We start from the raw sequence: 27,179 nt of genomic DNA, 5'->3' as shown, positions 1-27,179 counted from the left end.
TCTCTCAGTACTTCAATTTCCTCATGTTTAAAAAAGCAGTGAAATAAGAAAAAAAAAATTACAGGCATATCTGGGAGATATTGTGGGCATGGTTCCAGACCACTGCAATAAACCCAATACTGCAATAAAGCGAGTCACATGACTTTTTGGTTTCCCAGTGCATATAAAAGTTATATTCACACTAGTCTGTAGTCTATTAAGCGTGCAATAGCATTACGTCTAAAAAATGTACATACCTTAATTAAAAAATGCTAAAAATGCTAACCATCATCTGACAAGGCAGGGTTGCCACAAACCTTCAATTTGTAAAAAGCATAATAAAGAGAAGCACAATAAAACGAGGTATGCCTTATAAGGTTGTGAAAATTAAATGATTAATGCATGTAAAGCCCATATGCATATAATGTCCATTTTAGAAAATCCAGAAATTACAGAAAAATAGAGACAAAACCAGAAATCACCCAATCTCAGTAACTTGATGGGCAGTGGCTAATCCTAGTGGTGCTTCTGTACAAATTAGAAAAGTTGGCCCTTCCTCAAGATACTTGACTGCCATTAGCCAGGAAGTTATCTAAATGGGGGTACTGTTTAATAATTACACTGGGACATCAGGCATAAACCAAGTGTCCTGAGCAAAACAGGACATTTGGTTACCTTGTCTGTGGATGAAAGTGTAGGATGTTTTCAATTTGAGGCTATTAATGATTGTGTTGAGACAAACAAATCTGTACATAAAGTTTTTTCTGTATTTAGAATTTAGGCTAGATTCCAGCACCTAGCAGGCACACAGAGAGGATTTGTTGAATAAAAATGAATGAATGAAAGGGGGGAAAGGACTGGAGGGAGAGGCAGACTGAGATGGAAGGAATAGAAAGGAGAGGATGAATTTGCTAAATAGTATGCTACATTATTTTCCAAAAGGGTTATATCAGTAGCGGCTGTTTCAATTTGTGTTAACATATTTTTTTTATTTTTTAAATTTTATTTATTTATTTATTTATTTTTGGCCGTGCTGTGCAGCTTGTGGGATCTTAGTTCCCTGACCAGGATTGAACCCGGGCCCTTGGCAGTGAAAGCACAGAGTCCTAACCACTGGAGCGCCAGGGAAGTCCCCAATTTGTGTTAACTTAGATGAAAAATGGCATCTCATTATTATTTGCATTTCTGTAATTATCAGTGAAGATGAATATTTTCCATATGTTTGTTCATTTATTTTGGCTGTTTTTTATTGCGATTTTATAAAATTATATAAATTCTTTATAAAGATATTAACCACTTATAATTTTTCTTTGCAATTATTTTTTCAGTTTAACTTTTAATTTTTGTCTTTTTTTTTCACATGGTGATTTCCAACCTTCATGCAGGGAAATTTATTGACATTTTGTTTTGTAATTTATTTTTATCATATTAAATCTTAGAAATTTCTCTTCCTGACAAAGATCTGATATTCACTTCTATTTTTTTCTCATTATTTCTTTCAGGATTTGATTTTAAAATATATTTACCTCTTTAATGTACCTATCTGGAATTTGGTAATTTTTTTTTTGTAAAATAGTTATTTTAATATCATTTGTTGACTATTCCTTTCTCATTGATTTCTGATGTCCCCTTATAGTAAAAATTCATATATATGGGATCTGTCTCTGCGCTATCTTCCTCCATTTGGTAATTCTTTAAATTCTAACTTTTTTTTGATGTTTAAAATCAATCCAGGAAAAGAATATGAAAAAGAATATATGTATATGTATAACTGAATCACTTTGCTGTACACCATAAACTAACACAACATTGTAAATCGACTATACTTCAATTAAAAAAGAAATCAATCCAAGTGGTCAATTTAGCTTCAGTCAGAGTGATAACTGCCTTCAAGACTATAGTACCTGTGTGGAGAAAGTCTGGAAGGACACTTAGTTCACTGTGGGGGTGAGAGGTGATCAAGATCAGGTAGAACATCATAATCACTTGAAGCCAAGACTCCCCACCCTCCCCCCATAAACAGATAGAAAAACAAATAAATAAATGTTCTACAAAATACAGCATGTTTTCCCTTAACAAAGGAAAGCCATAACAGAGTGAGACACTTCAGTTAATCCAATGTTTGTTATTGAGAGAGGTGATCTAGATTCTGATTAGATCTGCTGGAATATTTACCCAGGTATTGAGACCAAGCCTCCCCATAGGTTATTTGCTTGGAGGCTCAATAACAATAGAGTGACGGAGTGTGTGCAGCTAGCTGCTTTCCAAAGAGATGGAGGAAGTGGCATGGCCACTGAGACACCTAGTGGTGAGGATCTTTACTGCATCGTTAGAGTTTGCCAGCTGGGCCCATCTAGGAACCCCTTATTACCGGGGAGGGTGGGTTTGGGGAGCTTAGGTGCCCTCTTTTCTGCTCCAAAATAACTTGAGACCTCTATTGTTTACGTGAAGCTACAGAGATAAGTGCTGATAGATCCGGAAACTGAATAGCCTCTTCAAAGTTGGATCTATGAAGCTAAATTAACACAAATTAAGCTGACCAACATGGTAACTCAGGCCCTGGGATAGAGTTGAAGACATAAATTTAGCCAATTCAATTAATATTCATTAGGGAGCAGCAATGTGTTTCATCAAGCATATTATCTCCATCCCCTACCTCCTACGCCTCATAAAAAGTCAAACCAGAGGATAATTATACTTTCTATTTATTGAAATTATAGTTTGAATTGTAAGTTCACCCATATTCAGAATATTACAGGCTGAAGATTGTTCTACATGCCATTCAGCATAATTTTCCACACATTTGAACTATGGAGTTATGTTTAATATCTGAAATTAGTCATTTATGACTAGGGGCATTCTTCAATGGTTCAGAAAAGGAAGATTAATGGATTTGTTAATTCACTCATTTATTCATTCATTCAAAAATATATTGAGTATCCACCACCAGGTTGCAGGGATTTGGTGGTTAAGAGAATCTCAGTCATTGCCCTCATGAGCTTACATACTAGAGGGTACAATTTAGAAACTCTGTACAATACAGTGGGATGAGTGTTATGAGAGTACAAGTACAGGGTGCCAATCAAATGAAGCAACTTTGTCTTTCTTTGGGGTCACAGATGGCCTTCAGAGAAGGGTAGGTATAAGTCAAGTCCTAAAAGATGGATAGGAGCTAACCAAAAAGTGGTAAGAAGGTAGCTAGGGAAAGATTATTTCAGGTGAGAGCAAGTTAAAAGAACTAAAAGGCAGCCAGTGTGACTGCAACAAAGAACGCAAGAGGGAGAGATGACTGGAGAGAAATGTGATGGCCAGGAAATGGAGGTTCACCTTAGGAATTTAAGAGTTTGTATTTTTCTCCTATGGGCAATACGAAGATAACAAGGGGTTTTAAAGAGAAGAGTAAGAAGCATCAGATTTGCTTTTTTAAAAGATAATTTGATCGCTGCCTGGAAAATAGAAAGAAAGAGGGCAATTGTGACACCATTTTTAGGAAGCTTTTGCAAAGGTCTAGGTGTGAAATCATGTTACCATGACAGCTTGGATTACAGTGGTGGTTTTTCAATCTGTAAAATGGGTAAAACAATACTATCAATCTCAGCATTGTAATGAGGATTCAATATAAAGTACTTGCTACAGTATCTAGCATATAGTAAATGATCAATTAATTTTGGCTATTGTGGGACTTCCCTGGTGGTCCAATGGGTAAGACTCCGCGCTTCCAATGCAAGGGGTCCGAGTTCAATCCCTAGTCGGGGAACTAGATCCCGCATGCATGCTGCAACTAAGAGTTCGCATGCCACCACTAAGAAGCCCACATGCCACAACTAAGACCCGGTGCAGCCAAAATAAATAAATAAATATTAAAAAAATTTTTTAGCTATTGTTATAATGTTGGCTATTATTTGAGGCAGATATTTCTTATCATATTAAAGAATTTTCCTCTGGTACACACACTAAACTTTTAACAATAGGGTGTGAGTGAGTGAATGAGGATTGGATTTTACACTAGAAACATATTCATTACTTGAATCTTTTATAGGTAATGTGTGTAATGTACTACTCATGTAATTTTTTAAAATTAATAACTAAGCATGTAATTGAACCTAAGAGTCAACATCCAGAATGAAAGAGGAAAAGGTACAGCAGAATGGCTAAGAGCCTGAAATTTAGTCAGAGAGATCTGGATTCAAATCCCAACTCTATCATTAGCTGTGTAACTCTGGGAAAGTTACTTAGCTTCTGTAAACCCCAGTTTCCTCATCTGTAAAATGGGAATAATTATAGTATCTAGATCATAGCATTATTTTGAAGATTGAGATAATGGAGTGCCTGGTACAAAGTAAATGGTCACTAAGTGGCAGCTACTCCATTATGTGAAATGGAGGAAATTAGCACATTTCCACTTCCAGATGTGACTGGTATAACCTGAACACTTCTTCACCCAATAAAATAATAAAGATTTTTTTATAAGAATTATCCTCCTGTTTCAAATTAAAAAAAAATTCAAAAGTCAGTGAGTGTTGAATTTTATCAAATGCCTTTTCCTCATCCAAATGCTTTTCCCTATTTGATTTATTGATGGGATGTATTAGCTTAATACTTTTCCTCTAATATCTTAATAACTTTCCTAATATTAAGACATTCCAGGACTTCCCTGGTGGCGCAGTGGTTAAGAATCTGCCTGCTTGGGGGCTTCCCTGGTGGCGCAGTGGTTGGGAGTCTGCCTGCCAATGCAGGGGACATGGGTTCGAGCTCTGGTCTGGGAGGATCCCACGTGCCGCGGAGCAGCTAGGTCCGTGAGCCGCAACTGCTGAGCCTGCGCGACTGGGGCCTGTGCTCCGCAACAAGAGAGGCCGCGATGGTGAGAGGCCCGCGCACCGCGATGAAGAGTGGCCCCCACTTGCCACAACTAGAGAAAGCCCTCACACAGAGACGAAGACCCAACACAGCCAAAAATAAATAAAAAAATAAAAAAAAAAAAGAATCTGCCTGCCAATGCAGGGGACACGGGTTCAAGCCCTGGTCCAGGAAGATCCCACATGCCACAGAGAAACTAAACCCATGCACCACAACTACTGAGCCTGCGCTCTAGAGCCCGCGAGCCACAACTACTGAAGCCCGTGTGCCTGGAGACCGTGCTCCGCAAGAACAGAAGCCACTGCAACAAGAAGCCCGCGCACCACAACGAAGAGTAGCCCCTGCTCCCTGCAACTAGAGAAAGCCCATGCACAGCAATGAAGACCCAACACAGCCAAAAATAAATAAATAAATAAATTAGTAAAAAAAAAAAAGACATCCCAGTATTCTTTAAAAAACCTTACTTAGTTGTGGTGGATCATTCTTTTAATCTACTGTTAAATTCAAGGACAGACTTTCTTTTAAAAGCCATTACACAAACGAAAAGATGCTCAACATTGTTAATTTTTAGAGAAATGTGAATCAAAACTATAATGAGGTACCATCTCACACCAGTCAGAATGGCCATCATTAAAAAGTCTACAAATAACAAATGCTGGAGAGGGTGTGGAGAAAATGGAACCCTCTTTGGTGCAGCCACTATGGAAAACAGTATGGAGGTTCCTCCAAACACTAAAAATAGAGTTGCCATATGATCCAGCAATCCCGCTCCTGGGCATATATCCAGACAAAACTATAATTTGAAAAGATACATGCACCCCTATGTTCATAGCAGCACTATTCACAATAGTCAAGATGTGGAAACAACCTAAATGTCCATCGACAGATGAATGGATAAAGAATATGTGGTATATACATACAATGGAATATTACTCAGCTATCAAAAAGAATGAAATAATGCCATTTACAGCAGCATGGATGGACCTAGAGATTATCATACTAAGCGAAATAAGTCAGAAAGAGAAAGACAAATACCATATGATATCACTTATAAGTGGAATCTAACATACAGTACAGGGGGCTTCCCTGGTGGTGCAGTGGTTGAGAATCTGCCTGCTAATGCAGGGGACACGGGTTCGAGCCCTGGTCCGGGAAGATCCCACATGCCACGGAGTAACTAAGCCTGTGTGCCACAGCTACTGAGCCTGCACTCTAGAGCCCATGAGCCACAACTACTAAAGCCCACACACCTAGAGCCCGTGCTCCGCAACAAGAGAAGCCACTGCACTAAGAAGCCCGCACACAGCAACGAAGAGTAGTCCCCACTTACCGCCACTAGAGAAAGCCTGCACACGGCAACGAAGACCCAACACAGCCAAAAATAAATAAATAAAATTTTTAAAAAAGAATAAAATACAGTACAAATCAACATATCTATGAAACAAAAACAGACTCACAGATATAGAGAACAGACTTGTGGTTGCCAAGGCAGGGTGGGTAGAGGAGGGAAGGAATGGGAGTTTGGGATTAGCAGAGGCAAAGTATTATATGTAGGATGGATAAACAACAGGTCCTGCTGTATAGCACAGGGAACTATATTCAATATTCTGTGACAAACCACAATGGAAAAGAATATGAAAAAGAATATATTATACATATATATGTATATAACTTGAGTCACTTCGTTGTACAGCAGAAATTAATACAACATTGTAAATCAACTATACTTCAATAAGATTTATTAAAAAAATAAAAGTCATTACAAACCTTGCCTCTTCGAGAAGAATACATTATCCAGACTTTTATTACTGAACTCAATTTGTCTTCTGGGCTATAACATTCAAGAGCCTCTGATTTTTTTCATAACAATAGCTAGTATTTATTGAGCACTTAGCAAGTATACTAAACACTTCACATACTCCTCACAACTTCCCTAAGGAGTGTGGGAGAAAAGTGAAGGACCTTGGGACAAGGCCCTGGAGATGAAACCAGAGCCTGAAAACTGTTACGTTTTCATTCATTCATTCAGCATATTTATTAAGCATCACTGTCCTCATGCCTGTTAGGTACCAAAGGTACAGCCTTAAAGAACTCTGACAGAGGGACTTCCCTGGTGTCACAGTGGTTAAGACTCCGAGCTCCCAATGTAAGGGGCCAGGATTCGATCCCTGGTCAGGGAACTAGATCCCACATGCATGCCGCAACTAAGAGTTCACATGCCACAACTAAGGAGGCCGCCTACTGCAACTAAGAGCCAGCGCAACCAAATACATAAATTAATTTAAAAAAAAACAAAAAACATTGACGGAATCCCAGCCTAACAGAGAAGACAGACAATAAACAAGTGAAGAAATAAACAAGATAAATACTACAAATTGTGAAGAGAGCTCTCATATACATCACATCACATATAGGATGGTGTAACAGAGGGTGGGAGGGCTTTTCTGTGTGACATTCAAGCTGAAATAGAAGAATGAAGAAGTCATAACTCTGCAGAAAGTTGGAGGAAGAACACTTTGGGCTGAGCAAACAGCAAGACCAAATAGCTTGAGGCAAAAAGCATGCAGACAAAGTAACTTGATAAATCCTAAGAAAAGATTAGGGCTCCCTGTGGATGGGGTCTGAGAACTAGAGAGATAAGACTGGGAAAGCAGGGACTTCCCTGGTAGCGCAGTGGTTAAGAATCCACGTGCCATTGCAGGGGACACGGGTTCGATCCCTGGTCCAGGAAGATTCCACATGCCGCAGAGCAACTAAGCCCGTGTGCCACAACTACTGAGCCCACGCACCGCAACTACTGAAGCCCGTACGCTCTAGGGCCCGCATGTCACAACTACTGAGCCTGCGTGCTGCAACTACTGAAGCCCACGTGCCTAGAGCCCATGGTCTGCAACAAGAGAAGCCACTGCAATGAGAATCCCGTGCACTGCAATGAAGACCCAACACAGCCAAAAAAAAAAAAAAAAAAAAAAGAGAGAGATATACTTTGGAGGTAGAACTGATTTTTTGATTTCATGCAGAGGATAAATCCCTGTTGTTGTTAACTATATGATGCCATTTATTATGCTGGGGAACACTGGAAGGAACAGGTTAGGTTGATAAAATCATGAGCTCCAGTTTGGACATATTAAATCTGATATGCCAGCTAGACCTCCAAATGTAGGTGTCTAATAAGTAGTTGGATATATAAGTTGGGAACTCCGAGGAGAGCTCTATCCTACCATGGAAATAAAATGTAAAAATTATTAACATTTAGGGATTTCCCTGGTGGTCCAGTGGCTAAGACGTCGTGCCCCCAATGCAGGGGTTCGATCCCTGGTCGCGGAACTAGACCCCACATGCTGCAACTAAGACCTGGTGCAGCCACATATATAAATAAATAAATATTAAAAAAACAAGATTATTAACATTTAGATGGTGTTTGAAGTCTTGAAGAGACTATCTAGATAAGAGAACCTAGTTGTTAAAGCGGGCCCAGAACTGAGCTCTGAAATATCTCATCATTTATGGGTCCTAAGACAGAGAAGTCAGCAAAGGAGACAGGACACTTAGGCAAGAGGAAAATCACGAGGGTATGGTGTCACAGAGGCCAGTAAGAAAAGTGTTTCATGAAAGACACAGTACCACCTATGTTGAATGCTGCTAACACGTAAAAAGAGATAGTATAGAGAACTCTTTATTGAATTTGGCAACATGTGGCTTATTGGTATCCTTCTCAGGTTTAAGAGGAGGGTGAACAGATTGAAGAGGAAACAGAGGTGAGGAAATGGAGACCTCTAGTGTGGACAATTTGTTTTAGTATTGTTGCAAAGAGGAGTGAAGAAATGAGATGACTGGGTAAAAGGGAGGGTTTGTTTATTTTTAAGATGGAAATGATTCAGTAGAAGTAACTGATGCTACAGCAAGGAAAAATCCTTGAGAAGGTATGGGGGTGGTGGTGTGGGATCCACAGCACTGGGGGTGGGGTTTGCCCTTTGGTAGGGGCAGAGACACATCTTTCATGGTACCAGGAAGGAAGTCAGAGATGATGGGTGCAGATGCAAGTAGGCTTGTAGCTTCTAGTTGGATGAGAATGTTCCTGATTTTTGTTTTCTCAAAGAAATATGAGGAGAAGTCATTAGTTATGGTAGACTGAGAGAAGAGGGTGTAGGAGTTTGAACAGAGAAAGCATGAAATACACTATCTCTGGAAGTGGGAAAGTGAACTTACTAGAGAAATTCAGTAAGATTGCCAGGGAAAGTCTAATGCTCTTTTGTGGTCTGTGGTCAAAATTTAAAGTGAAAGCCTCAGCCCTTGTTAAAGAAGGTGAATTCTTTGGTCCAACCAGGATGGGGGTTTTACCGGGTGAGTATAATGGGGAAAGAGAAAAACAAGAGTTGTGGCAATCGTAACATCTAAACTGGGTGACACGTTATGAATATAAAAATTTGAGAGTGAAAAAGTCATACACTTAATGGTTTGGCGTTTTGTTTGTTGTTTTTTGCTTTTGGCCACGCAGCATGTGGGATCTTAATTCCCCGACCAGGGATCTAACCCATGCCCCCTAAAGTGGGAGCACGGAGTCTTAACCACTGGACCGCTAGGCGAGTCCCGGTATGGAGGTTTTGACGAAGCCAAAGAATCAAAGTTACTATGTTAGTTGGGATACTTGAAATAGAGGTTTTTTAGGGATGTTATTCCTGGCAATAACAAACAGGAATAACTATATATGATGTGGGTGGGGTGGCTGACATAGGATGGAGGGAAAGATTATTGGAGGTGAGGAGGTAAAGGATTAACAGAGTATTGGGTGGTCATCCACACAGATGTTAAATGATGTACAGAAGTAGAAAGAAAGACAATGAGCCATGAGCTAGTATTAACTGAGGGAGGAATGATCCACCCAAAGGTCCATAGATGACACTAACTAGGAGAGGTATTAAGGGAAACGGCTCATGCACTTCAAAGTAGTTGGAGATTTTGAAGTAAGTAGGATGCTGTCCATTTGTTGACTCCATATATATATATATATATATTTTAAAAAATAAATTTATTAATTTTATTTATTTATTTTTGGCTGTGTTGGGTCCTCATTGCTGTGCGCGGGCTTTCTCTAGTTGTGGCGAGTGGGGTCTACTCTTTGTTGTGGTGTGCGGGCTTCTCACTGCGGTGGCTTCTCTTGTTGTGGAGCACAGGCGCTAGGCGCGCAGGCTTCAGTAGTCGCACGCGGGCTCAGTAGTTGTAGCTCACAGGTTCTAGAGCACAAGCTCAGTAGTTGTGGCACACAGGCTTAGTTGCTCCGCGGCATGTGGGATCTTCCCGGACCAGGGCTCGAACCTGTGTCCCCTGCATTGGCCGGCGGATTCTTAACCACTGCGCCACCGGGGAAGCCCCATATATATATATTTTTGAATTTTATTTTATTTTTTATTCAGCAGGTTCTTATTAGTTATCCATTTTATACATATCAGTGTATATATGTCTATCCCATTCTCCCAATTCTAGATATTTTAATATTGTAGTTTTAAAGTATCTTAATCTGTTCATAAAGTGTTTTGAGGTAGAATTAAGAAAAATGTTAAATTCCTCTGTGATTCGTGTTTGTAAATTATTAGTCTATATACACACACACAAAATCAAGGCCTTTCTCTTTGAACAAAGAGGGCACTCAAGCCTATTGAGACATTTATACTGCTAGACCAAACCAGTACGCCAATGAGGTTCCAAAATGAAATCAGTAAGATGGTGTGTGTGAAATCGGTAAGATTTTATTTCTCTAAGTTTATTGGCCCAGCACAAGGCGGAAGGGATAGCAGGCACTTAATTTATGCTTTTGAACCGGAGACTGCTGTTCTTTCTGGGGAAGGACACCAGCAGGCTTCTCGTAAGAACAATCAAGAAAGAAAGGAGCCGTCTAACATCTCTCCCCAGGAGCTGATAGGGCCCTGGGTATTTGCTTTCACGGGAAAATTGCTCTGGCGAACCCATTCAAATATCTCCCAGCAAATCACCGTGGCCTACAGCCAACTCCTTTTCCGCTCATTGGCCGACTGGAAACTTCAACCACTCCACGCCTCCCGCCTCTCATCGGGAGCCAATAGGAAAGATTAGTTTTTCGTAACTTAGTGTCATCAACTACAGCACTTGCAACTGGCTTCTGGAGCTACCGATCGAGAAGTAGGCGGGGCCGTGCCAGCCGGCCTATATAAGAAGAGGACAAAGGCGGCGCGCCGCCTGTGTCATCCGCCATCTTGTGCGAAGCAAGGTGGCCTCCACGTTCCCTGAACGTCTTCTCCGCTTCTGCCTCGACCGCCCCTTGATCACAGACATGTCTCGGGACCGGTTCCGAAGTCGGGGCGGTGGCGGTGGCGGTTTTCACCGACGCGGAGGGGGAGGCGGCCGCGGCGGCCTCCACGACTTCCGCTCCCCGCCACCCGGCATGGGCCTCAATCAGAACCGCGGACCTATGGGGCCCGGCCCGGGCCAGGGTGGCCCCAAGCCTCCGATCCCGCCACCGCCTCCGCACCAGCAACAGCAGCAGCCACCGCCGCAGCAGCCGCCACCACAGCAGCCGCCGCCGCTTCAGCCGCCGCCGCACCAGCCGCCGCATCCGCAGCCGCCGCATCCGCAGCCGCCGCCGCCGCCACAGGACTCATCTAAGCCTGCCGTCCCTCAGGGACCCGGCCCGGCTCCCGTAGTAGGCAGCGCTCCCCCGGCCTCCGGCTCGGCGCCGCCCGCCACACCCCCGACTTCGGGGGCCCCCACGGGGCCAGGCCCCACCCCGACCCCGCCGCCCGCTGTCACCTCGGCGCCCCCCGGGGCGCCCCCGCCCGCGCCGCCGAGCAGCGGGGTCCCCACCACCCCCCCTCAGGCTGGCGGCCCGCCGCCTCCACCCGTGGGGGGCCCGGGCCCCGGGCCTAAGCAGGGCCCAGGGGCCATCGGCCCCAAAGGCGGCAAAATGCCAGGCGGGCCGAAGCCCGTCGGCGGCCCGGGCCTAAGCACTCCTGGCGGCCACCCCAAGCCGCCGCACCGAGGCGGCGGGGAGCCCCGCGGGGGCCGGCAACACCACACGCCCTACCACCAGCAGCACCACCAAGGGCCGCCGCCCGGCGGGCCCGGGGGCCGCAGCGAGGAGAAGATCTCTGATTCCGAGGTGAGTGTCTCCCTGAGCTACGGGCCGGTTTCCCTAAGATGGCGGCGGGCTCTCCCCCCCGCCGCCCTCCATTTTGTTGGAGACCGGAAAGGGCGCCTGCGCGCGTGGGTGGGGGGGCGGGGCCGGCTGCTGGAGTGAGGGGCGGATGGTCGGGTCCGCCAGCTGCCCCCCCTCCGAGGTAGGCCTCCCGGCTGGCGGAGAACTGACGGAAGGAGGCGCTGAGAAGCGATGATGGGCCTTGTTAAAGCTAGCGGATCCTGGGAGCCAGAGTAGGGTGGAGTATAGCGTGAAATGTAGGATTGGAGAGATCGAGGGAGTCCTGGTCTTACACGCGCAGGCCCACGGCTTGTCGACAACGGAATTTTGGTCGTTTCCTTTGTTTAATATCCCGCCACCATTTTAACTTTTTGCCCACTATGATTTTGATTTTGACACTTAGCATAAACGGCTGACGAGGTTCCTGGTATAGAGTTTACTCTATAGAGAGGTCTGTGGCTGTTCTCGAGAGTATTCTGGATGGTTTAGGCTCTTTGATGTTCGGACTAATTACATTGGAAATCCCGTAAATGTAGTAGCATCTTTGACTTTAAATGGAACAGGAGCGCAACGTGACTGTAACATACCCAGTTTGGGAAAAACGAAAATTATTATTGGGTCTTCCTGTTTGCAGAGGAAACTGGTATCTGAAAATTCCTTCCCTTTTTTCACTAGGGGTTTAAAGCCAACTTGTCTCTCTTGAGGAGGCCTGGAGAGAAAACTTACACACAGCGTTGTCGGTTGTTTGTTGGTAATCTACCTGCTGATATCACGGAGGATGAATTCAAAAGATTATTTGCTAAATATGGAGAACCAGGAGAAGTTTTTATCAACAAAGGCAAAGGATTCGGATTTATTAAGCTTGTGAGTTTTTTTGGTTTTGTTTGTTTTTTTTTTTTGGTGAAATTAAAAGGGTCTTTTTTTTCCTACAACAAACATAGTGTTTTTTAAACCAACAAGAATAAATTAATTTTTAAATTTTTCATCATTCACACAGAAGTTGCAGCTGCTGTACAGTGCATAATTGTTGGTATCTAAGAAAGGAAGGGAGTGGGTGGGTAAGGTATTTACCTCCCTCCCCTGAATGGTGTAAGGGAGGGCTCCCTGGAGATAGTTGAGCTGAGAGGTGTCAGAAGAATAGGATTGGGAGTTAGGCTTATGGCAATTTTAGGGTGGGCATTAGCCAGTTTTGAGGTCATTAACGTGACTGTATGTCTTGATGCTTTCAGGAATCTAGAGCGTTAGCTGAAATTGCTAAAGCTGAACTTGATGATACACCCATGAGAGGTAGACAGCTTCGGGTTCGATTTGCCACACATGCTGCTGCCCTTTCTGTTCGAAATCTTTCACCTTATGTTTCCAATGAACTGTTGGAAGAAGCCTTTAGTCAGTTTGGTCCTATTGAAAGGGCTGTTGTAATTGTGGATGATCGTGGAAGATCTACAGGGAAAGGCATTGTTGAATTTGCTTCTAAACCAGCAGCAAGAAAAGCATTTGAAAGATGCAGTGAAGGTGTTTTCTTACTAACAACGTAAGTTTTTATGTTTATTCTAATAACTTTTATTTATTAACTTGTATGAAGAAAATGCAATGAAACTGGAACAAAATTAAGATGGAACCATTTTTGTTGTTAGAACTCCTCGTCCAGTCATTGTGGAACCACTTGAACAGTTAGATGATGAAGATGGTCTTCCTGAAAAACTTGCACAGAAGAATCCAATGTATCAAAAGTAAGATCCGTTGAACTTTTGGGCAGTTTTTAATTTAAGTGTAAACGACAACTTGCTAGAGTAATTTTTCAGTTTTGCTTAAAATATGCAAAGTTCTTTGAAATGGATGGGCATAATGAAAACCTCAGGCTCAGAAAGCTAGAGGTTTTGAAGCAGTTATTCAAATACCTAGTGTTGTTTCTGAGGTAGGTATATTTCACATGCATTCTTGTTTTGTTCTTACAGTTGTTAGGATGTGTTGTAGGTATCCTCTTTTTTTTTTTTTTTTACTTAATTTATTTTTGGCTGCGTTGGGTCGTCGTTGCTGCACGCGGGGGCTTTCTCTAGTTGCAGAGAGCGGGGGCTACTCTTTGTTGCGGTGCGTGGGCTTCTCATTGCAGTGGCTTCTCTTGTTGCGGAGCACAGGCTCTAGGTGCACAGGCTTCAGTAGTTGTGGTACGCGGGCTCAGTAGTTGTGACTCACGGGCTCTAGGTGCACAGGCTCAGTAGTTGTGGCGCACGGGCTTAGTTGCTCCGCGGCATGTGGGATCTTCCCGGACCAGTGCTTGAACCTGTTTCCCCTGCATTGGCAGGAGGATTCTTAATCTCTACGCCACTAGGGAAGCCCGGTATCTTCATATTTAAGGGTTGAAAAAATATTTCTTGAATCAGAATTTGGCTAGGGAAATGAGTTAGAAAGTGAGGAAGGTAGGATTTTATCGTCAGTGCCCATGTTACTGTTGACTGTGTCGTTCTGCAACATGTATTCTTTTTGCTGTAAAAATACCTTAAGAATCAAGGTGATCTATACTTTTCAGTAATTCTTAGCAGTAACAGGCCAGTGAAGGGACTAGTGTTTTTAGGGGAAATCAAATATATTTCTCGTGTGCATCTATAAATTGGTTCATATTTAAATATTGTCAGGGAGAGAGAAACCCCTCCTCGTTTTGCCCAGCATGGCACATTTGAGTATGAGTATTCTCAGAGGTGGAAGTCCCTGGATGAAATGGAAAAACAGCAGCGGGAACAAGTTGAAAAAAACATGAAAGATGCAAAAGACAAATTGGAAAGTGAAATGGAAGATGCCTATCATGAGCATCAGGCAAATCTTTTGCGTCAAGGTAAAGGACTCTCTGTGAACATTACCGTTAGGGTCGTTTGCCTTTTGAACTTACTAGAATTTCATTAATGTGAACGTATGACAAAATTTTCCAATGTTCAGATCTGATGAGACGCCAGGAAGAATTAAGACGCATGGAAGAACTTCATAATCAAGAAATGCAGAAACGTAAAGAGATGCAATTAAGGTAAAATTTTGTTAAATTAAGTGTTCTGCATTAAATGTACCTAAATTTTGCAGGTGAGTCAGATGAAATACAGAGGTGTTGAATACTATGGCAGCGTCAGTTTAATGCTTAAATTGAAATACGGTGTAAGATTTTTGTTATAAGGCTCACTTACTTTGCTGGAATACCTTTAGGGCTATTCTTAGTCACTGTCCCAGCCTTTGTGTGTATTTGCTGTAACCTAGACTTTGTAATGCTCTTAAACAAACTACTAGTTTTTTTTTCAAATTGAATTTTTAAAATGTGGATAAAACTTTAGTTTTTACGTTTGATGAATGTTTCTAGGCAAGAGGAGGAACGACGTAGGAGGGAAGAAGAGATGATGATTCGTCAACGTGAGATGGAAGAACAAATGAGACGCCAAAGAGAGGAAAGTTATAGCCGGATGGGCTACATGGATCCGGTAAGTAAACTTCTTTTGCAGTGTAACTGGAGTTTTCTACAAAGTTTGTAGACATCTAGGATGAAATTTTATTCAGTTAAATATAACCTTTCATATTATAGCCATTCTGCCATTTTTTCTCTTTTTAACCCAAGTGTATTATGATTGATATGCCTTTTCCGTTGAGTTGTATCTTTTCCTTGGGTGGGCCAAAAGATTTCATTGGTTGGGAAGAAGCTTGCTTTATAGGTCTTTTGATAATGGAGTCTTACCTGGTTTCAGAATACTGATTTTTAAAATTACCTTATTTTTTTTCCCTTAAGTTGAAAAACAATTTTTTTTTTTTTTTAAATTTATTTATTTTATTTATCTATTTTTGGCTGTGTTGTGTCTTCGTTGCTGGGCATGGGCTTTCTCTTGTTGTGGTGAGTGGGGGCTACTCTTCATTGCAGTGTGCAGCCTTCTCATTGCGGTGGCTTTTCTTGTTGTGGAGCATGGGCTCTAGGCACGCGGGCTTCAGTAGTTGTGGCACGCGGGCTCAGTAGTTATGACTCACGGGCTCTAGAGCACAGGCTCAGTAGTTGTGGCGCACAGGCTTAGTTGCTCTGCGGCATGTGGGATCTTCCCGACCAGGGCTCGAACCCGTGTCCCCTGCATTGGCAGGCGGATTCTTAACGACTGTGCCACCAGAGAAGCCCAACAATTTTTTTTTTAAGCTTTGGAAATTCTTTTGTACTCAAGAATGCTTGGTATGGGTTTAGTACAGGTGTATGAACGGGTTTTTTTTCTTTCAGAGAGAAAGAGACATGAGAATGGGTGGTGGAGGAGCAATGAACATGGGAGGTAAGAATGAAAATTAAATTAGTAATACCATTGAAGAGCAGTATTCTGGTTGAGTTGTAACCAGCATTTTTGTTTCCTAGATCCCTATGGTTCAGGAGGCCAGAAATTTCCACCTCTAGGTGGTGGTGGTGGCATAGGTTATGAAGCTAATCCTGGAGTTCCACCGGCAACAATGAGTGGTTCCATGATGGGAAGTGACATGGTAATGTATCCTGTGGGACATAGTTCAAAAGGAAATTCTCGTTTTCACAACTTATGTGTGTGTGTTTTTTTGTTTTTGTTTTTGTTTTTAAGTAGGTGACTGGACCTCTTTTAGTTCCCCCATCATGTAAATCATAGTATTGAGGAATACTTTGGCAACATAGAAGAACTCAATGTGGTAACCTAAACAGATAAGGTTGCCAACAAAAAGTCAATGCTTTTAGTAATATGTTGGAATTATCTTTGGCAATAAGTAGACTTAGGTGCTTTCCATTATATTGCTTGTGTACTTTTGCACTATAGCTCATGGCAAATCCAAATTCTAAATGTTAGATAATGTAACATTATTCTACATCCACGTGAGAGTAATCAAATGGCAAGCTGTCATTCGTTAAGCTGGTATTTGCCATAAGTGTGAATCAGACTTGTTTGTAGCTTTAGGCATGTTTTAGCAATGTGTAGGACTTTGACCTATATTTGGTGTGACTTCTACCCATGAAAAAGGAATTGTTTAGTCTTCGGACTCGTCGTTTCCCACCTGTTGGGCCTGTCTATAGGTGTACCTTCTAAAATAAACTGACATCTCTGTTTTGCTACAGGGTAGCAAAAGTCAATGATAATTTTAAGCATACTAGTTGTGTGCATTTGATCTGAACCTTCTTGATGCTGTCATATTTTAGCTGTACAGGTAGCCTGTCAGGATACTTTAGAACAACCAAGTGAATTGGTCTGAGTGGCTGTGTTAGGACTTCACAATCCTTAGAAGAACTGAGTATTGGCTGTAGAGGTGGGTTTGGAGAAAAGTACATTGTCACAACTGAATTGAATCTGATTAGTTCACCTACAGGCTTTTGGCAAAGGAGGGAAGCTGCAGCATATAGCTCACTAGATTCATTTTACAAATAAGAACATAAGGATTTAGAATGGGGCCTCATCTATTTAAAATCTACTTAAGGCTTTTGAGAATTAGAATCATAAATAGCCGGTTGGGTTAAATGTAGTGCTATTAGCTTTCTTCAAATTGAATTTTAAAAATAATGTAGGTAACATTTTGGTTTATATCCTTCCTAATAGGCAGGTGTAGGTATGTATCAAATTTGTAACTGTAATTTGACATGATGTTCCCACAGTTAAGATTCTGTAGTCCATGTGACATGTAGCTCCTGGGTTCTAAGATACTGTAATAACATAGTTGTAAAACCCCCAAATTTCCTTTTTACCTTTTTGAGATAAAACATACAATACAACGCGCTGAAAACCTAAAAATGTTAGGATTTTGAAATAGTTTGAAGGATTAGGATTTAGTCTTTTTATAGTAGCCCTATAGTATTTTGTAGGAAGCATGTTGAAATCATTTATAGGAACAGTTAAACCCTGATGCCGTTTTAGTTTCGGGGGGATTTTTGTTCTGGTTTTGGGGTTTTGTTTTTGTTTTTTTTTTTCCTAGCAATACTCTGAATAACTGGTCTGTTTTAAATGGAATTTGAAAGATAGTTCAGGCTGCTGTGCTTTTGCATATTTATAGGGTTTTTCTGTTTGGGAACATAGGTTTCTAGGACTAGAAATACCTAAAACTAGATGGAATAATGAAGTCCTGCTTTATTGCAGTCATTTAAGCTTGGTGTTAATGCTGTTTGGGAGACACCCAAAAAAAACACGGAATCACAACTGTCAGTGGACTTTTCACAGACCTAAGGGGAAAGTTGGGCTGTTACGAGGGTGGGCTGTATATTCAGTCAATTTGCAACTATAGAGAACAGTACTGTGAACATAATTGTCTTTGGTTATACAGTGATGGCTCTGAAGGTGGTATACCTGTGAGAATATGGCAACACACTTTTAAATCAAGTTACTGTGCCGGTTAAGTGACTAAATCTATTAGTCTTTTATTCTTTTTCTTTTTGTAGTCTGGTAGCATTTTATTAAAACTTTGAACCTTTTAAGATTTCTGCAACTTAGCAGATGTGTCTTAAGATCTTGAAAAGCACCAGGTTTCTTATGCAGCACATACCACTAACTGGTGAGTAGGTCTTTGTCACTTCATTGAGTGAATTGAATCTGTCTGGTTGGGCTTGTTAGGCTTACATGGAAATTAAATTTCCTGTTCAGACCTTGAAAGTGAGAAGTGTGTAAGCTTTTCAGTGGGTTAATCTGATGTGAAATTTCTTAAAACTCATTTTGGAATGGGTTTTCACATCTGCACTAATTCTTAAATTTTTTAGCACTACAGGGAAGATCTATTCTTTGAAACAGGTGTATGAGAATGGCTCAAGTGGGAACATACCACAAGGCATGTATTATCGTAAACTAATTTTCAAATTACCCTTTTTTCCTTTCTATGTTCCCGGTACCTGTGGATCGACTCATTGGTGATTGTATCGACGAACGTTGACTACGGAACCTTCTAAAATATTTACTTAACACACATGGACATCAACTACATATAATGAACTGTTACTTACTGTTCCAATAGCGTACTGAGCGCTTTGGGCAGGGAGGTGCGGGACCTGTGGGTGGACAGGGTCCTAGAGGAATGGGGCCTGGAACTCCGGCAGGGTATGGTAGAGGGAGAGAGGAGTATGAAGGCCCAAACAAAAAACCCCGATTTTAGATGTGATATCTAGGCTTTCATTCCAGTTTGTTTTTGTCTTTTCTTGTTTAGATACCAATCTTTTAAATTCTTGCATTTTAGTAAGAAAGCTACCTTTTTATGGATGTTAGCAGTTTATTGACCTAATATTTGTAAATGGTCTGTTTGGGCAGATAAAATTATGTAATGCAGTGTTTGAAACAGGGGAATTTTTTTTCCTTTTTTTCCTTCTTTTTTTTTTTTTTTTAACTGTATAATGTCCCTCAATTTATGGCAGTGTACCTTGTGCCACTGAATTCCCAAAGTGTACCAATTTTTTTTTTTTACTGTGCTTCAAATAAATAGAAAAAATAGTTAAGATTTTGATCTTCAACTTTGCCATTCATGCTTCTATGCACATTAGGCTAGGTATTCCACTTGGAAAGCATAAGAGTGTCTAGGCCTTTGAATGGCATATGCCATTTCTGGGAAATGTATTTGTAGGCTAAGTATTGCTTTCTACATTTAAGTACCCCCTTGTTTTAAAAAGAAGAAATGCATATTGAAGTAGTTTCATGATTTGATTTGTTTGGCATTATAGGAAGCAAGCCGGTGCTAAGTATTTTTAAATGGCTATGTAAGCAAAGCTGAACTGTAAATCTTCATTCAGGAATGTGTATTAAGATTATGGAATGGGTGTAAGACTATTGGTAGGGGGAGAAAGTGGGTATGACTTAAATGGATTTTTTATGGCCCTATGATCTATCCTTTCCTTGAAAGTTTCTGAAGAACAAGTGGAAAGATCATTTTGTTGCATTCCTCCATTGTTTTTTTAAAGAACGAGTCCCAAGCCCTATGAACGGCTTGTATTGAACTTTCACATTTGAATTAAAGATTGTTAAACATGAAGTCTTTTCATGTATTACTTCAAGTGATTTATAAAGATGGCGTTTAGTCTGAATAATTCAACTCGAAAGTAAGGTGTAGTCATCATAAAGTAGGTTTGGCTATGTACACATTTGTACTCTGTAACTTTTACATCTCCTTGTGCTACTTCTGTTGGGCAAAAATCTGTAGGACTATAAAAAAAACCTATTTTCTTTTCTAAGAGCTGGTAGTGACTGTTAATAACAAATAGGGTTGCAGAGAACTATTCTTACTGTGAAATATTTTTAACCTGTTTTTCCATAGTTTCCTTTTGATGTAGCACTAAATCTGGAGAGTTGCTCCTGCTACACAGTACAAATATTCCTTTCTCCCACCATAAAGCTTTGGAGCTTTTCGATGGTGTTGTCATTTTATCGTCAACTTCATTGAATCTCCTTTCATTAGAGACATTTTGACTTACTAATAAAATAGATCGTTACTGTTGTCTGTTAGTACAATGGGAACCTGCTTTCCCATGTTTATATTGTTAGCAGAGGAATAACTTCCTAAAAGTAGTAGGTAAGGTAACTGAATGGTTTGGCTTTGTTCTTAGTTATGTTTCCATTCAGATTTGTACATTATAGAACTCTTACTATGGAATGTGTCTTCCTCCTTTTCACCTCTGTTGGTGTTAATTGGCAAACGTAAAATTCTAAACCAAATCTTTGTTTAAATACTGAAGGCTTAGTATTGTGCCTGAGTACAAAGGGAAACCTGTTGTTGAAACAATTGAGCACTTGTGCATAGGAAACCTGTTAATACTAAAAGTAAAACACTAGTGGGGTATAAAGGCATGCCACCGAATTCTGGTTGTGTGACTGACAGGTACCTGGTGTGCTAATTAAGGGAGAGAATCTCATTAGAAAATGTTCATTATTTCTGTTCACCAAGACACTTGGAAATGAGTAGTTCTACCATAATTATATCAACGAGGAAGTTTTGTCCCAAGTCAAGTTATTAATTGGTGATAATGTATGAGATTTTCTGTACCGGAAACAAGGGTCTTGATTTGAAAGGAGTCCATTACAATTTGATTGAATTGTATGGTAGGGACTCCACTAATGATAAGAAAATAAGGGGTGTTCATGGGACACCCACAGAGGGTGAACTTGAATGTGTGGGCGGGGGCTGGTGGGGAAATGGAAACATCTGCCTATAAAATTAATGTTTCAGTTTATTTTTCAGATTACATGCCTTTCTTTATAAGGGATGCTGGCACAGACCCCTAAAATAAGCTTTTGGTAGTACTGTACCTTTGAAGAGTGGTGAAGGATGCTAATGGATAATCTCCTGAAAGTTGTGGTTTTGATAGCCTTACTGTGTAGAATTGCTAAACGTTGTTTAGCAAGTAATGTTGCTTAGTTTCAACTAAGTTTTGACTTTAATCACTGAAACAGCAGTGTACCAAGGGTCGTAAGCTACTCAAATAGACTTTCAACAAGTCTTGGAATGTATATGGTAGTTTTTAGCCTAATGTGAATTTGAATCATCTTTAAAAGTAGATTCCTAAAAGCTGATTTATGAAACTTGGGGTGGGAAAGGGAAAGTAGTACTTTTGAAGTATTTTAGCCATTTTTCTCATTTAAAGAAACCACCTGACCCCGTTTCCTCTTCTCCACTTTCTCTCATAATTTTGTTTTAAGAGGAGCACTGATTGTTTTTAAACTTATTACTCCTCTTATAATTCCTAATCTTTAAAAACTGCATTCTCTAAGAGATCCCAGTGTATTTAATAGGTGTTTTAGAAACTTAACCCATTGGCTCAACGTTTAGTGAAACCATAATCCTCTTTACTTAGATAAACTTCTAAGAAATACTATAAGCCCCACCACTCTTTATTAGATGTATTATATCACTGATATAAACAAACAATAATTTGGGAAATTGTAATGTTACGCCTGTGCAATTTTTATAAGTGGCATATTATGGCAGATAAAAATTTAGATACTTGGCTTTTCTTGGGCAAGCCACTAAGTTGTGGCGGAATATTTTCTGGTGTTCTTGGACTGCAATTATGCACTATTAAAGTAGTGGCCTGCTACATAACTGCATTTAGCCAGCATTTCTGCAGTGCGTAACTGTGAGGAACGTAGTACCGCAAATGGCAATGGACATTAGGACCCGGATGTAGTATTCCTGCTTGCTCCGAGATTCTCATTGCCGACTGCATACAGGTAGGTAACAAGCAATATAATCTAACTTGGTGACTTGCTATGTACTTTTATTCCGTGGGCATTCTGACATCATACTTCTGACAATGAAATTACAGTGCAGCACCTAACACCTGTATGATAAAGCTAGCTTATATCAAAACTGCGTGGGTTTGGGTTTAGAGCTGTAATTTGTCAGGCAGAATTCAGTGCTGTTGCAGTTCTCAGATAAAAAGTGCAAACTTGATTATTTGGTATATCTGATTCAGTTGTGTGGTTTTTAGTTGCATTGTAACTGAAGATAACATGAAACACATCAGTGGTGTGGGGGAGGGGACCATACCATACTTGGGAAGTAAGAGTGCTTTTAAGCATCTTGACACAGACTGTACAGCATGTGATAATTAGTTTCTTTTGTAGCAAACTGACCTGCCCATAGGTCAGCAATATCAATTTGAGTGTAATCTTGGTAATTACTCTGCAGGTTGAGTGAATTAAGACTAAAACAGTTTTTTTGTAATGTGATTTAAAAACTTTTTTAAAGGGGCTCCATGGGAACACCTTTGTTACTAACTTGGGGCATAGATGGGAATCTAACATGAATAGTTCAAGTTCTGTGATTTGTCTAAATATGTTTATACTCTAAACCTGGGGGAAAGTGGTGTGGCATGTTGACTTGCCTTTTGAATACATGTTGGGAATCATTTCCCAATCATAAGACTTCGTCGTATTCTGTAGGATAACTGCAAATGTTCAGAGTAGCTTTTTGAATTTGGTTCCCTTAGCTTTAGGGATGTGATGTTACAATCCAAACTGTTCGATTACCAAAACAATAAGTTTTCAAAAGCACCTTCCTTTGTTGCTTAGGATTTAAGCTTTGCATCGACTGTTGTTCCAGACCTCAATTCAACTGAACGTTGGTCTATGAACTGGTTTTTAGCTAGCATGCATGGGAAACAGCTTTCGTGTATAATGTTTTCTGCTCTGTAACTGGAAAGTTTGGTTTATTTTGCGTAAATGTTGGTAAAACTCTTCATGACTATGAGAACTTTCTTTCATTGTATCAAGAAAAATGGCTTGTTCTTTGGCAAGCGATTCACAAGGTGGGGACAAATTTGTACTTTAATACGTAGTCCATTCAACCAAATGACTTGACTCTCCTGCTAGATGAAAGAGCAAATGGTGACTAGTTTAGCTCTCTATATTAGTAATGCAATGCATATCAAACATAATGCTCGGTATTAGTGACAAGAGTGTCACTACATTGGCATGCAACCCTGATGGGGTTTTCCTGTGGCATAATCCATTAAGTCGGTGGCCAGCACTTGCTACCGTGGTTCAGTGATTGTTTAGAAATAAAAGCGCAGGTTTGTTTCTTAACAGTCAATAACAATTTTGAGAGAATGTACTTGTTACAATATATGGACATCATTGGGGTGGGGGGGTAATTTTGCTTCATTCTGCTTATCTCAAGATGAATAGGCTTTTGCACTTTCGATGAGAAACCTGTGACTTTAGTCAATTCTTACTAGTTTTGATTTGTATGTAGCTGTAATTTGTGAATCTTAGTGCAGAGGGTCTTAAAAAAAATCACTGAGTCAAAAAGCTGGGGATAAATGGGTTTCAGTAATAACTCTATATACTGAGGTGCTCGCATTGTATTTCATAGTCTTTTCTTGTTACAAACCAAAATTATTTTTAATGAAACTGGTCGGAAGTTCAGAGGTGTGATGCCAGAATGCATTTTCGTACTGTTAGGCCCTTGGAACAGATACCGGTGCTTTATGAAAGATGAAAGAAATGCAGTGGGTGCTCTTCACATAAGGTTGCAAAACCTACAAAGAATGCATAATAGTTTCACTTTTCCCCAATAAAGAGATGCGTGTGACTAGTTCGGACTTTTAACCTTAATGGGGGTTGCATGTTTCCTATTGTTAATCATTGTCAGCTGCAGTGACATGATACACAGTCCTGCATTTACTGCCTTTCCCTTAATGATTTTGGATAGGTTTTAGAGAGCCAGGATGTTTGTTCTGGGCCTTTATTTGGTTTTGGCTTTAGCTGATAATGTTTCAGTGCTCTGTCAGCTAGTGCAGTTCTCAAATGGCTGCCTATTAGGGAAAGAATTCAGAGGATTTGGCTGCTCCTAATCATGTGTCATTGCTGCTAGATAATGATTGGCAATTTTTAAGACTCAACTGTGGAAATCTCACAGTTGGTAAACCATCAAACAAAAATGTTGCTTTTGAACACCAGTGCTGAAAAGATTTATTTGGAGGGTGAAAAAGGGGCTGGATGCAGCATAGGATAATCTGGAGAATGGAGGAAGAATGCAAAACGATATAGTATCCCTTATGGATGGTACATGTGCAACAGGGAACTATTTCATATACCCTTGGCAGTCGCTGATAATCAGGGAGGAAGAAAAACCTGGAATTTGAATTAAGGCTGATCTTTCTGGTTTTTGTGCACTGTGGCCCTGCCAGGCATATATAGTGAAGGTGAATGTCTTCTCCCTCAGAAAAACTCAGGTTCCTTGCTGTCCCGATAAGGCATAGCTTCCCTGCCCTAATAACTTAAAACTCAGTGAGGACTTAAGAGGGAAAGAATGAGGCAAATATATAGGATTGCAGGATAACAACTGCATTGTTGTGTACTGTGGAAGGGGGAGGGCACTCTTGGTGGACTCCTGCTGAAGGTGGTCAGTCCACCTGAGAATGGAAGACATGCTTGGTGGGGAGCAGGGTACGTGCTTTTATATGAAAAGAGCCAATGTTAAAACTCACTTGGTAAGGTAAACGTTGTCACATACCTTCACATAAGGGATAGTATATTTTGGGTTGCAGTCAAACTTCATTGTGGTCAGACTGGTGAAAATGCAGTTAGGCTTTTGTATTTTAAAGAAGATACAGTTCTCATTCGAATTCAGGTGTCTACTGCTACCTTACGTCAGAATGATTTTAGATTTTTCCCCCCATGAAATTTCTTCCTATTTTTTATGCTGTAACTTGCCCCCAATCTTTGTCTCTGGAATTTACTCTTTAAATTTTGAAATTAACTAGCATTTTCAAATCTTTATGCCCTTGTCTTTCATATTAACTTTTTTTTATTATTCTTTAGGTAAGAATGATTGATGTTGGCTGATATTGGAGTGTTCATTCCATTGAAGTAAGTTTCCTTGGAAGTCTTAACCTGTAGAGGATTTTGGGTTTGATTTCTATTTAATGATTAAATAATTTAATTTAGCTATGTGGGGTGAAAACTTTGATTTTTTTTTTTTAAGATGTTCACCTCTCCTAAGATAATACCCCCTTTTTTTTTTTTTTAATGTGTGCATGTGTGTGGGTGTATGTGAGTTGGAAAGAGAAAAGGTTGGGATTATTTATTACAAAGATGTCAGACCAATAGAAGAAAAAGATGAAAGATTTAGATCAGAAAAGAAGGCTTGAATTAGTGGAGACATGTATTTTCAGTACTTTTAAAATCAACTTTGGACCAATTCAAAATCCCATTCCTTTTTACATAATAAATTGTGAGGAACAGTTGTCTAGTCATTGGTAGGAGGGAAAACCTGTTTTCAACAGGTTTGTTCAACCTGTTGTTGATGTCAGAATAAAATGTACGTGTTAAAAATTAGTAAAAATGTAATATATGCTGAATGTTATTTTAACACAGTTAATATTTTAATGATAGGTGGATAAGATATTTGTTCTCAAGACATCACACAGCATGAGCTGATCAAGAAGGAAAGCTACAACTTGATAGACTGATGAATTATCTAGGTAAGTTGAGTGATTCTTACTCTATAAACTGCCTTCAGGAGGACTCTTGGGTGGTATAAAAATAACTAGTCATGTGGATATCTCATTTTAATTTCTTCTACATTAAAACTTTCTTACAGGAAATATGTTTTTATAGCACACACTTAAATATTTAAACATTTTTACAGCCTTCTGAGGTGTGGTAGACCTTGTCTGTTTGGCTAAAGCCTCACAAAAACAGGACTTAAATTTTAAATAAAAATATATATCTGTATTCACCTCTGGGTCCACAAGACCATGTAGAAGAAGGTTCAGAAGATTTGAAGTTCCCTGTTTTTCATCAGATAGTTAAATGGTGGGATTACCTATAGTTGAGAATAGACAGAAAATAAAATAAATATAGATGATGGTCTAGAAGGGTTGGCAATTTTAAAGGGCAACTCAACTCTGCTGTTCTAGCTGGAAAGCAGTCGTAGACAGATGGACATGGCTGTGTTCCAATAAAACTTTTTTACAAAAAGGTGGCTTATAGATGAGGTACCTTACTGTCCCTTCATCTTGTAGAAATTGCATTCGTTCAGGGTATCACTTAGGTATAAAGGGCTGTCATAATCAGTTTGAAATTAACAAAAACGGGAGAATTGAGGCTGTATCTTACACCTAAGAAGAGGGTGCCAATTAATGGAGTGTCTTGAATGTTAGAGATCTGCCTTGCAAGAAAGTTCTTGTAGAAAATGGAAGTAAAATTTAATAAACTCACTGGGTGAGTCTGATATTAAAATCATTTCTGCTGCTTTAAGCCTTAGTTATCTAAAGATCATTAAATACTATTACTACCACATTCCTTGATTAATGTTACTTTGCTGTTAGGAAGTTTACTTGGTTGATGCTGATAAATATTTGAGACCTTGATATGTGATTCTTAGGTCTTTTGGAGTAATCGTTTCCTTTAATTGGCAGGATCAGGTGAACTATGTCCCGAAAACCAGTGAGGAAGAGAGAAAAGAGGAATAAACAACCTGTTGTTTAATAAAGACATTTTAAAATCAGATTGTCCTTCCATTTGTTTTGGTTTTGTTTTTAAGTAGAGGACTCTTCCATTTTCTAGAATTTTCTATATATGTCAGCAACTTGTGTCTAGGTGACATTTAAAAAGTCATTCCATGTTGTAAGTGTAAAACTACATAATTTAGGACTACTTCTTGAGGCCTTTTTGGCAGAGCTGCTTCAGCGTCTTAATTACTAATCAACCTGATGGCCCTACACTATCGAACTCACCTGATTTAG

General features: G+C 40.2%; 1 protein-coding gene across 3 annotated transcripts; it reads left to right on the top strand.

The window, feature by feature from the left end:
• The first annotated feature begins 11,027 nt into the window (after window positions 1-11,027).
• On the top strand, window positions 11,028-26,948 carry SFPQ (splicing factor proline and glutamine rich). 3 transcript variants are annotated; one of them, XM_036841177.1, is made up of 13 exons: window positions 11,028-11,968; window positions 12,680-12,868; window positions 13,234-13,535; window positions 13,639-13,734; window positions 14,638-14,834; window positions 14,936-15,020; window positions 15,345-15,462; window positions 16,236-16,284; window positions 16,365-16,486; window positions 18,959-22,155; window positions 25,252-25,299; window positions 25,825-25,913; window positions 26,853-26,943. In XM_036841177.1, exons 1-10 carry the CDS (start codon window positions 11,144-11,146, stop codon window positions 19,094-19,096), a joined length of 2,121 nt encoding a protein of 706 aa, XP_036697072.1. In that variant the 5' UTR covers window positions 11,028-11,143; the 3' UTR covers window positions 19,097-22,155; window positions 25,252-25,299; window positions 25,825-25,913; window positions 26,853-26,943. The 3 variants fall into 3 exon arrangements, with proteins under 3 accessions (XP_036697072.1, XP_036697125.1, XP_036697064.1); XM_036841230.1 differs by lacking the exon at window positions 18,959-22,155 and having other exon boundaries at window positions 26,853-26,948; XM_036841169.1 differs by having other exon boundaries at window positions 18,959-25,299.
• Window positions 26,949-27,179: the final 231 nt, after the last annotated feature.

The sequence above is a fragment of the Balaenoptera musculus genome, chromosome 1, assembly GCF_009873245.2.
Source record: "Balaenoptera musculus isolate JJ_BM4_2016_0621 chromosome 1, mBalMus1.pri.v3, whole genome shotgun sequence".
Taxonomy (NCBI): Eukaryota; Metazoa; Chordata; class Mammalia; order Artiodactyla; family Balaenopteridae; genus Balaenoptera; species Balaenoptera musculus.
This window is presented reverse-complemented; position numbering and strand designations above follow the sequence as displayed.